Here is a 15,444-nt window from a genome sequence, read left to right on the forward strand (position 1 = left end):
ATGCAATGCCTGTGGAGGACAGAAGAGACTGTCAGATCCCCTGGAATTGGAGTTATAGACAGTTGTTAGCTGCCATGTGGGCGCTGGGGTTTGAACTCTGGTCTTCTGCAAGAACACTCAATATTCTTAACTGCTGAGCCATCTCTCCAGCCCCAATTTCCCATTTTAAAACACATATTAGTTACATGTGTTATCCTTTCCACAGAGTGACACAAAGCTTAAATAGCACCTACAGGCCACAAAAAAAGAACATTAATAAGAAAAGACAGGATTGGATGGGAGATAGGACTAGAAAGGAAAATGCTAACTAATAGTCTATGTCTAGAATAATTTGTTGGAATGCTATGAAAAATCTTAGTCACTGTTAGTGATGACTGACGAAGTCCTAAGAGAAACAACAACAGACATGGGTATATATTTTAGTTTTTAAAAGATTCATGCTATTCATATGGTAATTAAAAGTACCAGATTGGTGGAACTAACCTTACTGGATGTTTAACAGCCATAGTGAGGCTATACTAATCTGGTCAGAGGGGCTTAAAGGACATGTTTTGCTCCTTGCCCTCTAAGGTCAACTAAGTTCCAGGGGACTATGGAGCATCTCTCAAAATGTCCTGTAACTATGGTGAATCACCTGTCCTCCTGTTCAGGGAGGCCATGGAGACCCCACCAAATGGACTCGAACCAGTGTCCAGTCTATAAAGAGGAGGGTCAACACAGAGGAAATATTTCCTTCATGCTTCCAAGTGAAGCCAGCCACAGTCAAGCAGGACCTTTTATTTATCTTCACATAGATGGGACCGGTAAAAGAAAGGAGCCAGGGGCTCCTCCCAAGCCCATGTGACCCCTGGGGAACAGATCCTCCAACGACCTGAAGAGTAAAAATAAATTGGTTTATTCGGGCCAACTGCATGGTCTTAAACACCCAAAAGGAAAGTATAACCAAAGAGTAAAGTCATCAGTATATTTAAGAGTTCAAGGAATTACAGTTCCCAGACATTAGGCTTAAGTCCATATAAAATGTTATTTAGACAACTATTTCTCATTGATGATTTTGTTTCTAAGCAGAAAGTGCTGCTCAGATGTAAGACTTCAAATCTGTGTCTACAATACTGTAGTGCCCACCTGTAGCTAAGGGAGATAACCCACTACTGTTCTAAAATGATGGCTAAATTTGTTTTCTCCCCCAATCTAGAAGCCTTTGAGGGGGAACTGACACTGTTTCTAGCCACTCCAACAGCTATCAAAATGCCTGCAAACAAATCCTGAGTCCAACACGCTCTAGTCCAGCTTTGGCAGACAAAAGAAAAATGAGGAGGAATCCAATAGAGGGATGCTTTTGGAAGCTATCAAGAAATCCCAGTGGACTCTGATATAAACATTTGAAATTTGCCCTGTTCTGACTTTTTTCTGGTTCCCTGTCTAGAACTAGTAATGCTAACCACTCTTGCCTTTACTTCTCCTTCACATCTCCTATTCACCAGTCAAGGACTTTCTTTTCTCCCTACAGATAAGAGTTACGGAATTTGAGTCTTTTAGATAGACCCACTGAAGAGGTACCCCAATTACCTCACCCTGCGTCCCTGTTTAGCATGGAAGAAACCAGAGTGGTCTGCGTCCCAATTCCCTGTTGGCAATTTGAGTAACCTTTTCAGAGGATGGTGTGATCAGAATAGGAGATAGGAATTGGTTAGGCAGTTAGGGTAAAAAGACCCCAAAGAAAAGTAGCCAGTTTCTTGAATCAAAGTCAAAATGTCCTTGGGTCTCTTAGCAACACACTATGTTCCAAGGGCCAAAAATGTCAAAAGTATTTGGGAGCTCTTATCTAATCCCTACAAGATTTTAGAGTTACCTCTTCAGATGGGGGAATGTTAGAGTAGCAAAAAGCCCTATTAAAAAAAGAAAGTATATGGGAGGTGTTGGAGGGGAGGGAGTAGGTGTGGATTTGATCAAAACACCTTATATGCATATATGAAATTCTCAGTAGAGGTTGTTTTTTTCTTCTGGTCTTTTTGAGACAGGGTCTCCCTGTAGCCCCAGCTGTCCTGGAACTCACTATGTAGACCAGGCTAGCCTTGAACTCACAGAGATCCGCCTGTCTCTGCCTCCCGAGTGCTGGGATCAAAGGCATGTGCCACCACGCCCGGCTCTCAATAGAGTTTTTAAAAGTTAAAAGATTCATGCTATTAATTCTACACATTAAAGATGGTGAGCTTGATTTATTTGACATGGACACAATTTTAGAATAGATTATTAAATAGTGTGACACTGGAGAGAGTAAAAAATAATCCCTAGGACTCAGCAAGCATCTGTAAAACAAGACACATCTAAATAGTCCTCCTTAAAGTAACTCAGGAGGTATATTAGAGAGAGGCACCAGACTTAATCCATTTGAATTTCAGCAAGGCTACCTTTACAGACCAAACCAAACAAGTAAGCAAAACCCAAACAAACAAACCACAGTAGCAAACATAGAAATCAAAACTGGATTCAAGAACATAGTGTTACTCCTTCTGTCCTTAATCTCTTTCCATATTTTAACTAATAACTTGGGCAGGAACAAAAATAGAAGGAAGGTTTGTTCAAATTTGTGGATGGTAATTTGATGAGAAAACGAATTATTCCGATGAAAGAACAAGAATTCCTCTAAAAGTCCAGGAAAGCTGAGGTAATGATAAAATTTAATAGTGTGTTGTCGGTGTGGTGTTACACGCCTTTACTCCCAGCATGTGGGAGACAAAGGCAATGAGATCTCTGAGATTGAGGCCAGCCTGGTCTACATAGGGAACTCCAAGCCAGCTCTGGCTACAGGGAGACCCAGTCTCACAAAGACAACAGCAAAAAATTAATGGTGTAAACAGAACTCATATTTAGATATTTAAATATATAAGTAGATTGCTTTGTATAAAGCACTTAAAGGATGTTGGTTGATAGCAAATCAGAAAGTAGTGATTTCAACACAGTACATAAATAAATTTGTAATCTGTTCATATACACTCAATTCCAGGATAGTAAAGGAACTAAAAGAATAGATATATGGAGAAAAGCTAAAAGCAATAATTTCATCCTTAAAAAAAAGGGGGGCCGGGTGTGGTGGTGCACGCCTTTAATCCCAGCACTCAGGAGGCAGAGGCAGGCGGATCTCTGTGAGTTCAAGGCCAGCCCTGTCTACATAATGAGTTCCAGGACAGCTGGGGCTACAGAGAGACCCTGTCTCAAAAGACCAAAAATAAATAAAGAAAAATAAAAACTTCGTAGGAAACTATCTTCAAACATTTGGACATGTACCGAGAGGAAGAATGGAATTTCCTTGTCAAATTTCCATTTTTCAAATTAAAAACCAAAAAATTAATTTTATTTATTTATTTTGTGGTCTTTTTGAGCCACGGTCTTTCTGTATCCTCAGCTGTCCTGGAACTCACAGAGATCTGCCTGCCTTTGTCTCCGGAGTGCTGGGTCTAAAGGCTTGCACCACCACGACCAGCAAATTAATTTTTAAAAATAACTGGAAAAAAGAAAAAGGGAAATTCCTGGGCCCTACCACAGAAATTTTGATTCAGCCGTTCTGAGGTAGATGGAGTCAGCTACCAGTGGTGGTCCATGGGTCAAACTTGGAGAAACATTACACTGTATATTCTGTGCTTTGCTAGAAGACAGAACTACTTTTAAATTGATACATAATAATTGTATTTACTTATGGGGTACAATGTAGCCCCCCCTTTTTTTAATCTTTTCCAGTGTGTGCATATTATACAATGATCCTCCAATTAGGTTAATTAACATGTCTATTACCTCTCACTTTTAACCATTTCTTTGTTGATCAACCAGCTATTTGAAATACACATTTAACTTTTTAACTATTTAATTCTATTGTGTAACGACATCAGACATCTTCTCTAATTTTAACTTTGTATCCACTGTCTAGTCTCCTTTTCTCCTGTCTCTCTATACCCTCCTCTGGATTCATTAATACAATCAGTTCTTTGGTTTCATTGAATGGTAAGACTATGTTACTAGGGTATTCATTTATCAGTTAACTTGTTGGAGTTGGGGGTCCTTTAAAGATAACTTGCAATCCAGAGATTCTATTAAGTCTATTATTCCTACTACTACACAAGGAGATTTTTATTCTAATCCTAATTCTACCACATGCATCATACAGTGCTAGGATACTCTTCCTCATCTAGATACATTATACTTAGGTTCCAGGGCTGGAGAGATGGCTCAGAGGTTAAGAGCACTTGTGGCTCTGTAAGAAGACCAAGGTTCAGTTCCCAGCTTCTGCACCCCAGCTCACAACTGTCCATAACTCCACTTCCAGGGGATCCAACGCCCTTTTCTGCCCTTTGCAGTGTACACACGTGGTGCACTTACACACATGCAGGCAAAGCACTCATACACATAAAATAAAATAAAAAAAATATTTTTAAAAAAAGTTAGACGGTTCCCCTACAGGTGACTGGTAGCAACCATCCCCTCCAACTCCATCACATTATTCAATATCAAAATGACATTTTGCAAGAAAATATCTAAGCACAAACTATACAATTCTGATGATACCTGGATGCTCAAAGCAGATTTTAAATCCACTCAACAACAGATGGGTAAATGATTCCACTAAGCATAAACTGCAGACAGAACCAGAACCACCCGGGTCTTTTTTTTTTTTTTTTTTTTTCCTTTACATAAATTTTACTTACTCAATTAACCCTCTCTCTACGAGATCACAGATTTTCAAATTTAAGGGCTACCAGATTCTACGACCGCATAACTCAGTCATCCAAGCGCTTAGCCACATAAGGGATTTAAAGGACAGTCAAGCGCACCAGGGTCGTGGACCAAGGACACTCATTAACAAGGAAACCTGCTGAGTCCCCCAAGGTTGCAAAAACTGACAAAAGCGGGGAGCAGGAGGCAGAGTCGCACCAGGACCCATTCGTGCTCGCTGGCCACACGCGTGCTTGGTGTCACCTCGCAGGGGACCGGTCAACGTGGGGCACCGCGGGCAGGCTGAAAGAGCGCGAAGGGCGAGGAACACGTGCGGCGCCCCGGCCGCCTCCAGCGGGGAACGGGGTGTCCAGCCCGGGGGTGGGGAGGGGGGTTTCACCTCCTGGTCCTCGTTGGCACCCATCGCGCCGGACGGACGGCGTAGGCGACCACGAAGAGCAGGCGGGCAGTGGCCGGGAGGCCGGCGCGCCCCGCTTCCGCGCCTCGGCCTAGGGGAACCCTCGCAGCCGTGGGGACGAGTTCACGCGCGCGGGTCCTCGGCAGCGCCAAGCCGCCGGCGGTGCCTGTGAACCAGGAGACCCAGGCCACTCTAAGTGGGACGCCACGACCTGTCGCTGCGGGGCGGTAACGGAGGAGGCTCCGCCCTCTGTCACGATCGTTCCTCGGATTGGCACCTTCTCTCTCCGCCCCCAGCTCTTTCTTCTCTAGGAAATAGAGCGCCTTCCTTACGCTCTGAGGAGCGGCGTACAGTTCCTGATCTGTGATTGGTGTGAAGAGCTGTCACTCAAGTCCAGGAAGCGCTTCCTGTGCCAGCGGAGGCGGGGAAAAGGAAGTCTAGCCTTCTGCTCCCGGCTCCGGGGTTGAGGCTGTAGGGACCTGGCCTTGGAGTCCGGTGACGCCCCTACCTCGCTTTCTTGGTCCCCTCCGGGCTGGCGGCGGCTGACTGCAGGTGCAGCGGGCCCAGGGCGTGCGGCCTGGGTGAGTCCGGGCCCGGAGACGGCCAGGAGAACCTGCAGAGGAGCAGGGCTGCTTTGAGGGCCTGCGCGTTTTCTTGAGGCGTCCAGGGATGCAATCCTGACAGCCCCAAAGAAAATCCCACTTGTTTCTAGGTAGAGAGAAGAGACTAGAGGAAGATGACAGTTTCTAGGGCTGTGAGGTTATTACTTCTTTCCTCATTGCAGCTTCCTGAGCGGAACGCTGCGACTCTGGGGACAGAGTCTTCCTAGGTTGGGTTGTTGCTTCCTATGCTCTGCATCAGGCTCCCAGGCTGTCTTTCTTCCTTTGATCTTTTTGTAGTTGGATGTCTCTGGATCCATACTTACTAGGCTATGCCTTGCACCCCGAACCTCCCGTTCATTGATAACCATCTTTGTTAGTAGTCATTTTGATTGGGTTACCCTGCTTCTCTTCCACGTTAGCTGTCACTTTAACCATATGAGTGCCGAAGACTTTACTTTCTACTTTGCATCCTTTCGTGTTGTTTGATTTCTCCATTATTTTATAGGAAGCCAGAAAACATTTACTTTCCTGTGTGTCATTGAGATCTATTTAATCTGAACTCCTCCTTTCCAGTCCCATCCCCTCCCCTCGTTCACCATTCTTTTCTTTAAATCTTTTTGAGACAGGGTCTCCTTATAGCTGGCCTGGAACTCACTGTGTAGACCAGGCTAGCCTTGAACTCACAGAGATCCGCCTGCCTCTGCCTCCTGTGTGCTGGGATTAAAGGCATGTGCCACTAGGCCAGGCTCATTTTTTTAAAGACAGGATCTCAATATATATACCAGATGGGCCTCGAACTCAGAGATCTGTCCACCTCTGCCTCCAGAGTGCAGAGTGCTGGGATTAAAGGCCTGCACCACCATGCTCTCAGGGTCCTATCCCTTTGAAAGCCACAGAATAATAAGCAGGACCATTTCAAGTGCCACAGCCTGTAAAGTAGAATATGGTTGACAGGAACTTCTAAATTGGTGTTCATAGGATGTTGTTGGAACGGATTAGCCGTAATTGAGAGCTGCACTGTCCATTGTGGTAGACAGTAGCCACAGGTGACTCTTGAGCACTTGAAATCGGCTAGACCCAACTGAGATATGCAATAAAAATAAAACAACCAGGTTTTGAAGACAGTAAAGAAATAGGTTTTTAAAAATCAACAACACATTGATGTTTGAAGGATAGTTTTGAACATAACTGGGTTGAATAGGATTGTACTAAAATGAATTCTACATTTCTCTTTTTCTGTTTTTTAGGGTGTGGGGGACTTGAGATCTGTGCCTCACCATGTAACCCTGTAGATCAGGCTACTATGGAACTTGAAGCCATCCTCCTGCCTCTGCCTCCTGAGTGCTGGGATTACAGGAGTTTGCTACCTGAGCTGGCATCTTTTTTACTTTTTAGTGTAACTGCTAGATAGAAATTTTTTAAACCATGTGACTCATACTGTATTCCTCTTGGACAGTACTAATTTAGAGCTTTATAAATTATTTATACTTCCCCTTATTTCCTTTCCATATTCAAAGACCACAGCTATTTCTTTTGAATCTCTAGTATTAAGGGAAATGGGCCTTTAGCACTCTTGCCTAGACTGTTTGGTATTAGGCAACGATATCCATATTACATTTTGACAACCTCTTTAATTTTCATCCCCCAGTTCTGCAGAGTGAGAATATTTCTCTCTTCATCCTAAATTCCCTAGAAGTAGTATGTTTTTCTTTGCCCTTAAAGCACAATACTACCCTTAAAGACTCCTTTTAAGCAATTCTCGAGACTTATGTTGTAGGCATCATTCTGGCAAACTTTCCAAATCATTTTTCAATACTTATTGTTCTTTCAGTGCTTAAGCATAAGATACCTACTTAATTATCTTTACTAAATTAACCTTTCAGTTAGAAATATTCTATGTTTTAGGAATCAAGTGGTGGTATTTTATGCCTCCATTTCCCCAAAGATTATATTGTGTTCTGCATAATGTAATGGTGGTGACTACCTCTTTATAGAAGCACATAATAAACCCTTAGGGAAATAAATAGTTTTAAAATGCAGTGGTAATTTTGTTTGGAATAAGCACATTTTTATATAGTTTTTTTTTTAAAGACAGTGCATATGTGAATTTATTGTAGACTTAAGCTGACACAGCAGAACCATGTCCTCCTAAGGGTTTTCATTCATTATTAGTGTCTCATAGCTTTTCTTCTAATTATATTGTGGAAAGTGAGAAAACAGTTATTTAGATAATGCACATATTAGTAACATTCTAAGCATTCTAAAATTAGTTATTTGTAATTCCAGAGAAATAAGACGAAGTTGTACTTTTAATAGATGTAAGTCAATAACTTTTAAAAATAATTTATGGTTGAAATAGGGCATAGAGCTTAAAATTTTTATGCTCTTTTTAGATAAGAGTCTTACTATTTTATATCAGGCTACCTTAAACTCTTGATCCTCCTGCTTCAGCCTCCTGAGTGCTAAGATTATAGGCATCTGCCACCTTGCGTGGCAAGACCTATTTTAATTTGATCACTTTCCTACTTTCTTGATCGGTTCGTCCTATATAACTTTGGTGGACATTTTAAAAAATTATTGAAAATACTGCTTTGTCTAAAAATTGACAACTTTTTTGTGAATTTTTAAATAAAATATAATGCAATTAATAATTTAGTAAGTTTAACTCAGGAATTCAAGTGTCACTTTGTTCTCTTGTATTTACTTAAAGATGTGCACTTGGAGCCTTTTGCCTTTTTATAATATTTATATATTAAAATATTGTTGATTTTGAAAAATAATTATGAATGTTCTGACATTTGTATTTCAGATTTTCTGTGCCGTGTTAAACATGAGCCCCACACAGTGGGACTTCCCTGTGGAATTATGTTGTCGGCCTATGGCTTTTGTTACACTTACTGGCCTAGATGTAGTTTATAATGCTGTCCATCGAGCAGTCTGGGATGCTTTCTGTGCCAATCGGAGGGCTGATAGGGTACCAATTTCTTTCAAGGTGCTGCCAGGTGACCATGAATATCCAAAATGTAGACCCAAGGTAAGGGCATCAGGATTGCATGCATTCGTTCATGGTCCCCGTCCTCTTCCCACTCTCCCTCTCCCATTCCTATGTGTTGGAAAACCAAAGTTTATCAGGTAGAGGTTACAGTGGTATATAAGGAAGCACAAGCATTTTTGTGTACAGTTATTGTTTGTTTTTAGTTTTTGAGTCAGGGTCTCCCTATAGCCCCAGCTGGAACTGGCTATATAGACCAGACTGGCATCACAGTCTTGTCTATATAGAGTCACAGAGGTCTGCCTGCCTCTACCCCTCCCCCCGCCGAGTGCTGGAATTACACCTATGCTCTACCTTTTATTATTTTACAAAGCATTGTCAACAGTTATTTTACAAAGCTTTCTATCCTATAAGCCTACATTTTTCTTTTCATTAAAAAAAACTCCATGTTGCCACAGTTTTAACCAAGGCCTCTTTAAAAGTAAGATTTTACATTATCCGTTCATCATTACCAATATCATAGAACCCTTGAACTTAACAGTTTGGTTCAGTTTCACATGTATCTTGAATGCTTGCTTTGTGGTAGTCAAAACTGTGCAGGAAGCTTGTGATAAAAATTTAAATATAGCCAGGCATGGTGGCGCACGCCTTTAATTCCCAGCACTTGGGAGGCAGAGGCAGGTGGGTCTTTGTGAGTTCAAGGCCAGCCTGGTCTACATAGTGAGTTCCAGAACAGTTGGGGCTACAAGGAGACCCTGTCTCAAAAAGACAAAAAAATTTAAATGTGACACTACCTTTGTCTCTGGTGAGTTATATAGAAACCAAAATAATTCACTCAATTTGGAATGAGGAAAACATTACATTCAAAACTGACTTCCTTGCTGTCCTTGTCTTTCTTTACTCTAAGTAACATTGGACCAACTTGAAATGGAGTAATCTCAACCAATGCAGGTGATTTGGAAGCAATTGATATTTCAACTGGGTTCTTCAGGATTGGCATGCTAAATCTCTCATCATCTCTCATCATCGCTACACTGAGTGGCACTATAGCTGTCACTTAAAGTGACTGCTGACGTTCTAGTGTAGTTAAGAATTAGTTCTGTTTTTATTTCATCCAAGATTAAGGTGAAATGCTGTATGGCAGTATGTTTGTGAAACAGACGAAACCAATGAAGCCATATTAGATTTTTTAGACTATTTTATTATTGTACCAGAACAGAAATAGGAATGTAAAGAATGGAAGTAGAGGGGCTGGAGAGATGGTTCAGCAGTTAAGAACACTGGTTGTTCTTGCAGAAGACCCGGGTTCGAATCCCAGCACCCACATGGCAGTTAACAACTGTCCATAACTCCAGTTCCAGGGGATCCAACAGCTTCTTCTGTCCTCCACGGGCATTGCACAACATGGGTGCACTTACCTACATGCAGGCAATACACTCATATAAAAATAATAAACAAAATATTTTTTAAAAAAAGAATGGAAATAGAATTTACCTGGAAAAAGGCTGTTACTCTACATGGTAACAAGGTCCTTGACCTTGCTAGGAACCCTTTGCTTTGGTCTTTCTTCCTCACATGGGAAGCATAGTGTTTCTGTGATGGAGATTCTATTTCTAACACTTATGTGTGTTATTTCATTTCTGATAGCCTGGATTTCTTCCTTTTAGAAATGGGTCATGTGCACATTGAATGAAACAAATGCATGTAAAAGGCCTGGCACTCCGTAGGGGTTTCTTTTACTATTGTTATCAAATAATTTTGTCACTATTTGCAGAGAACTTCATATGAATGGTACATTCCTAAAGGGGTCTTAAAGACTGGCTGGATGAATAAGCATCTGAATCTGGTCCCAGCCCTGGTGGTTGTATTCTATGAACTGGACTGGGATGAGCCTCAGTGGAAAGAGAAGCAATCCGAGTGTGCTACCAGAGTGGAGATTGTCAGGTATGAGCACTGTCGGACTGCCAGGGAAGCTTGTAGGTGTCTGTTGTTTGCTAACCAGGGATCGAACCTATGGCATATGTGTTCTAGGCAGTTGCTATCCCCTGACTATATCCCCAGCCCTGTTTACTAACATTTATTGAAAGTAACGGAATATTGTTTAAACTACAGTGGTCACTTTGAGGATTATTAACCTCCATTGAAACTTGTTCTGTGTCTAAATAGTAATATAAATATTAACTATACATTGTCAGGGGTATCAAATTTAGAGGACACACTGGTTTGATTTTCCATTTTCTTGTATTTATGATCTCTTTTGGAGGTAGCAATTTAATATTTGGCCCCATAAAACACTTTTTAAAATTTTTATTTATTATTGTTGTGTGTCCTCTTAGTTTTCTATTGCTGTGATAAAACACTCTGACCAAAACCAACTTGGGGAGGAAAGGGTTTATTTGGCTTCCATGCCCAATCATAGTTTACCTTTGAGCCAGAGCAGGAACTCAGGGCAGAAACCTGGAGGTAGGAACTGAAGCACAGACCATGGAGAATGCTACTTACTGGCTTGCTCCTCTGGCCTGTCCTCAGCCTGTTTTCTTATACAACCCAGGACTATCTGCCCAGGGGTAGACCCACCCACAGTGGCCTGGGCCTTTCCACATCATGCAATAATTAAGAAAATGCCTCACAAACATGCCCACAGGCCAATCTGATACAGGACATTCCCCAGTTGAGCCTCCCTTCTGTCAAGTTGATGACTGAATTCAACTGTGATCGTGTGTGTGTGTGTGTGTGTGTGTGTGTGTGTGTGTGTGTGTACTCATGTACATGTGGGCATGTGTGCCACAATACATGTGTGAAGCTCAAATGACAATCTTGTAGAATTAGTTTTCCACTTTTATGTGGGTTCTAGGGATCAAACTAAGGTTGTCAGTTTTGCGTGGTAAGTACCTTTGCCCTCTGAGTCACTGCAGCAGTGCCATGTACAAGAAGAGGGAGCCGGATCAGTTCTGAGGAGTCCTTATTTCTCAGCAGTTGAACAAAGGGCTTCCTCTCATTTCAGCAAAACATCAGTCAGGATATGGGGATTCTTCAAGAATCATTAATCAAAGTTTACAAGGGATGAATTTATTTTTCTGACCCTACTTACTCAGAACAGCATACAAAACTACAGATGTCATCAACATATTGATGGATACGTGTTGTTTCCAGCACTCGTGGGGGATAGGTTGCTTTTCATATTACCATGGCTTTCAGCAGTGGCCTTAGGTCTAATTGCCACATCTCATGTACGCATAACATTGTTCTTAGTTGGGGAATCACAGTCAGATAGGGAACATGAATAAAATTAAAGCTGCTTTGGCTTCACCTGTAAGAGTTAATTATATTGCACATTTTCTTAAGGGCTAGTTAAATTTAAACAAGCTCAGTGTATAGTAGGAAAACAGATTGAGTATAGAGTTCTAAAAGATTGCAAAGCACGTGATTTACTTGGTCCCAGAAAAATCCTTCCCACAAAACACTTTTGCTTTATCACTATACAGTTTTAAGATAATTAATTCTTTTGGGTGATTAATGTATCACTGTGAAGAAGTAAGTTGTATTATAATTTTTGTGTAAAATATGTATTACATTTTTACATTAATTTTTTTACATTATTTTTTGGGGGTGGGGTGCACATGTGATCAGAGGATAACTTGCAGGAGTTGATTCTCTCTTTGCATCATGTGGGTTTGGGGAAATCAACTCAGATCATCTGGTTTAGGGTTTAGTGCCTTTATCCACTGAACCATCTTACTGGATCTTAAAATTTCACTTTTAAAGGAGAGTTTAGTAAGGATTACAAGTTTGATATAAGATTATACTTTTTTTTTTTTTTTTTTTTTTTTTTTTTTTTTTTTTTTTAAAGAGGAGTTTAGTAAGGATTAAAAGTTTTTTAAAAATTTTTTTTTTTTTTTTTTTTTTTTTTTTTTTGGTCTTTTGAGACAGGGTCTCCCTGTAGCCTCAGCTGGCCTGGAACTCACTATGTAGACCAGGCTGGCCTTGAATTCAAAGAGATTACCTGCCTCTGCCTCCTGAATGCTGGGACTAAAGGTGTATGCCACCACACCTGGCATAAATTATACTTTTAAAATTGAAGTTATTATGAAAAATATGTCTGTGTGTAGGAAAAGATTTACCCTGATCTTGATCTTTTTTAGTTGGAATTTATCTTTAATTGAATTATCAAGTTTGTGTTTTATGTGCAGCTTAGAATAATTTAGTTAAAATCAGTTAATCAGGGCCTGGAGAGATGGCTTAGCAGTTAAGAGCACTGGTTGTTCTTGGGGAAGACCTGGATTCAAATCCCAGCACCCAAATGGTGGCTATCAACTGTCAATAACTCCAGTTCCAGGGGATCCAGTGCCATCTTCTGTCCTCCACAGGCACTGCATGACACAAGTGTATTTGCATACATGCAAACATAATACTCATACACATAATTTTAAAAAAAAAGTTCATTATAGTATGATTTTTTTCCATTGCAGGCAAAGTTTGCAAGGCCGAAATACAAAAGTTGCAGTGGTTCTGATTCAGAAGAAAACTCCTTTGCCTCCAGGTATCAGAAAGTTAAGCAATTACCTTATGTCACCAATTGTTAATATCAGGAGGTAGATTTTTAAGTGTTTAAATCTCTTATGTTTTCCCTTTGGGACTGATAGTATGCCAACTTTTAAAAAGTACCCATAAGGTGGGCTAGATAGCTCAGCAGGTAAAGGCACTCGCTACCAAGCCTGCCAACCATAGTTCAATCTCCAGAGTTCACCAGTAATGCCTGAATGAATGCTTATTATAAACTATCAAAAATAATAAAGTTTACAAATGTTGTCTTACTCTTTCATTTCTGCCTAACTCCTCACATAGGAATTTTATCAGTTTATCTAATTGCTTTTATAAAAGAGTGTTGGGGCTCGAGAGATGACTCAGAGGTTAAGAGCACTAAGTACTCTTCCAGAGGACCTGAGTTAAGTTCCCAGCACCCACATGGCAGCTAACAACCATCCATCACTCCTGCTCCGTGGGCATTGCATGACATGGGTTCACTTACGTACATGCAGGCAAAGTACTCATATGCATAAAATAAAAATAAATAATAAAGAAAATTTAAAAAGAATATTATTTACTTATCTGATTCTATTTAACATTTTACTCTTACACAAAGAAGAATAGGATATATAATTTCATTCAGGAAAATGTTTTCAGTGGTTCTTTTACATTCCAAGATTTTCATAAGCCAGAATAATTTTAAAAATTTTATTTATTATTTTCATTTTTGGTATATGAGTGTATTGCCTGCATGTCTGTAACAAGTGCACCTGTATTGTGTAGTGCCCATGGAAGTCAGAAAGGGGTGTTGGCTTCCCCTGGAACTGGAGTTATGGACAGTTGTTAGCTGCCATGTGGGTGCTGGGAATCGAGCCCAGTCCTCTGCAAGAGCAGCCAGTGCTCTTAACTGCTGAGCCATCTTTCCAGCCCCGGCCAGAATAATTTTTGTTGCCATGTTGAAACTGGTAGTGGTCTTGTGAATTATTGTTAACCATATTTTTATGTGTTTTGAAATATCCATGTGATATGCCTTTGGACATTGACATCTGACTCAGGAGGAAATTCTACAGTATTTTCCTAATAAGTATGTACTAATTAACTTTAGGAATCCTGAGCTCTCAAAGGAGCCCAGGAGTCCTGTTATCATGATGAAAGGGGTTTGAAACTTTACCCTGATTACAAATTTGGGCAAATTTTTGCTTGCCGGGCATGGTGGTGCACCCCTTTAATCCCAGCACTCAGGAGGCAGAAGCAGGCAAATCTCTGTGAGATTGAGGTCAGCCTGGTCTACATAGTGAATTCCAGGCAAGCTGGGGATACAGAGAGACTCTGTCTCAAAAAGACCCCCCAAAAAAATTTTTAGGCAAATTTTAATATAAAGAAATAACATACTTGCTTCATTTCTCTTTGTCTGGGGCTTCCCTCTAGGAGAAGATGTCATTGCTTCTGAGCGGGCTGCAGCTTTATGTAATGTGTGTGAGCTCTCGGGAAAGTCCTTGTTTGTGCTGCCCCACACTGACCACCTTGTGGGCTACATTATAAGGTAAATAAAAGTTCTGTGTTCCTTAGGAATGAAAAATTGGTAGTTTAGACACATTTATTTAAAAACAACATCATGGATGGTGAAATTCATCTATATAAATCACTAAATGAAAACACTGCATTCGGATTTCCCATTTAAATATGTGCTAAAGAACTCTTTCTCTGACTCCCTCAGTTCTTGACTAGATCTGTTTGTTTATATTTTTGAAACTTTTTTCATCTAAAATAAAAATCCTCAAATATTGAAGTATGTGAATTTAAAAGTGAGGCTCTTACAACACTGATCTGATATCCAGACATATCTTTATAACTATTTAACCTAGTCTGTTTGAAATTGGGGGAAGGATTTAATTCCACATAACTAATTTCTTAAAATACATTTATGTATTTATGGTGGTGAAAGGGCCTTGTGCATGTCATGGCATACATTGAGGTCAGAGAACAGCTTGGGGGAGTTGGTTCTCTCCTTCCACCATGTGGATCCCAGGGATTGAACTCAGGTTATCAGGCTTGGAAGACTGTTAGCCGCTCATTGGGTACTGGAAATCGAACCTGGGTCCTCTGGAAGAACAGCAAGTGCTCTTAACCACTGGGCCATCTCTCCAGCCCCATTATTTATAAAAATTTAATGGACATATTTAGATTAATAACATTCT

General features: G+C 40.6%; 2 protein-coding genes across 3 annotated transcripts in view; one reads left to right on the top strand and one right to left on the bottom strand.

Moving 5' to 3' along the window:
- Positions 1-5,380, bottom strand: part of Rwdd4 (RWD domain containing 4) — a 19,998-nt gene extending 14,618 nt beyond the window's left edge. For both annotated transcript variants that reach the window (XM_008853560.3, XM_017803337.2), the window contains exon 1: positions 5,108-5,380. In XM_008853560.3, the coding sequence (XP_008851782.1) occupies positions 5,108-5,131 (24 nt within the window). In that variant the 5' untranslated portion in view covers positions 5,132-5,380. The remainder of the gene's footprint in view (positions 1-5,107) is intronic.
- Positions 5,381-5,551: 171 nt separating this feature from the next.
- The window catches only part of Trappc11 (trafficking protein particle complex 11), a 64,513-nt gene continuing 54,620 nt past the window's right edge, over positions 5,552-15,444 (top strand). Inside the window, exons 1-5 of the mRNA XM_008853561.3 lie at positions 5,552-5,706; positions 8,537-8,761; positions 10,494-10,663; positions 13,189-13,259; positions 14,675-14,789. Of these exons, the coding sequence (XP_008851783.1) occupies positions 8,558-8,761; positions 10,494-10,663; positions 13,189-13,259; positions 14,675-14,789 (560 nt within the window). The 5' untranslated portion in view covers positions 5,552-5,706; positions 8,537-8,557. The remainder of the gene's footprint in view (positions 5,707-8,536; positions 8,762-10,493; positions 10,664-13,188; positions 13,260-14,674; positions 14,790-15,444) is intronic.

Source organism: Nannospalax galili, unplaced genomic scaffold, assembly GCF_000622305.1.
Source record: "Nannospalax galili isolate Female #2095 unplaced genomic scaffold, S.galili_v1.0 scaffold46, whole genome shotgun sequence".
Classification (NCBI taxonomy): Eukaryota; Metazoa; Chordata; class Mammalia; order Rodentia; family Spalacidae; genus Nannospalax; species Nannospalax galili.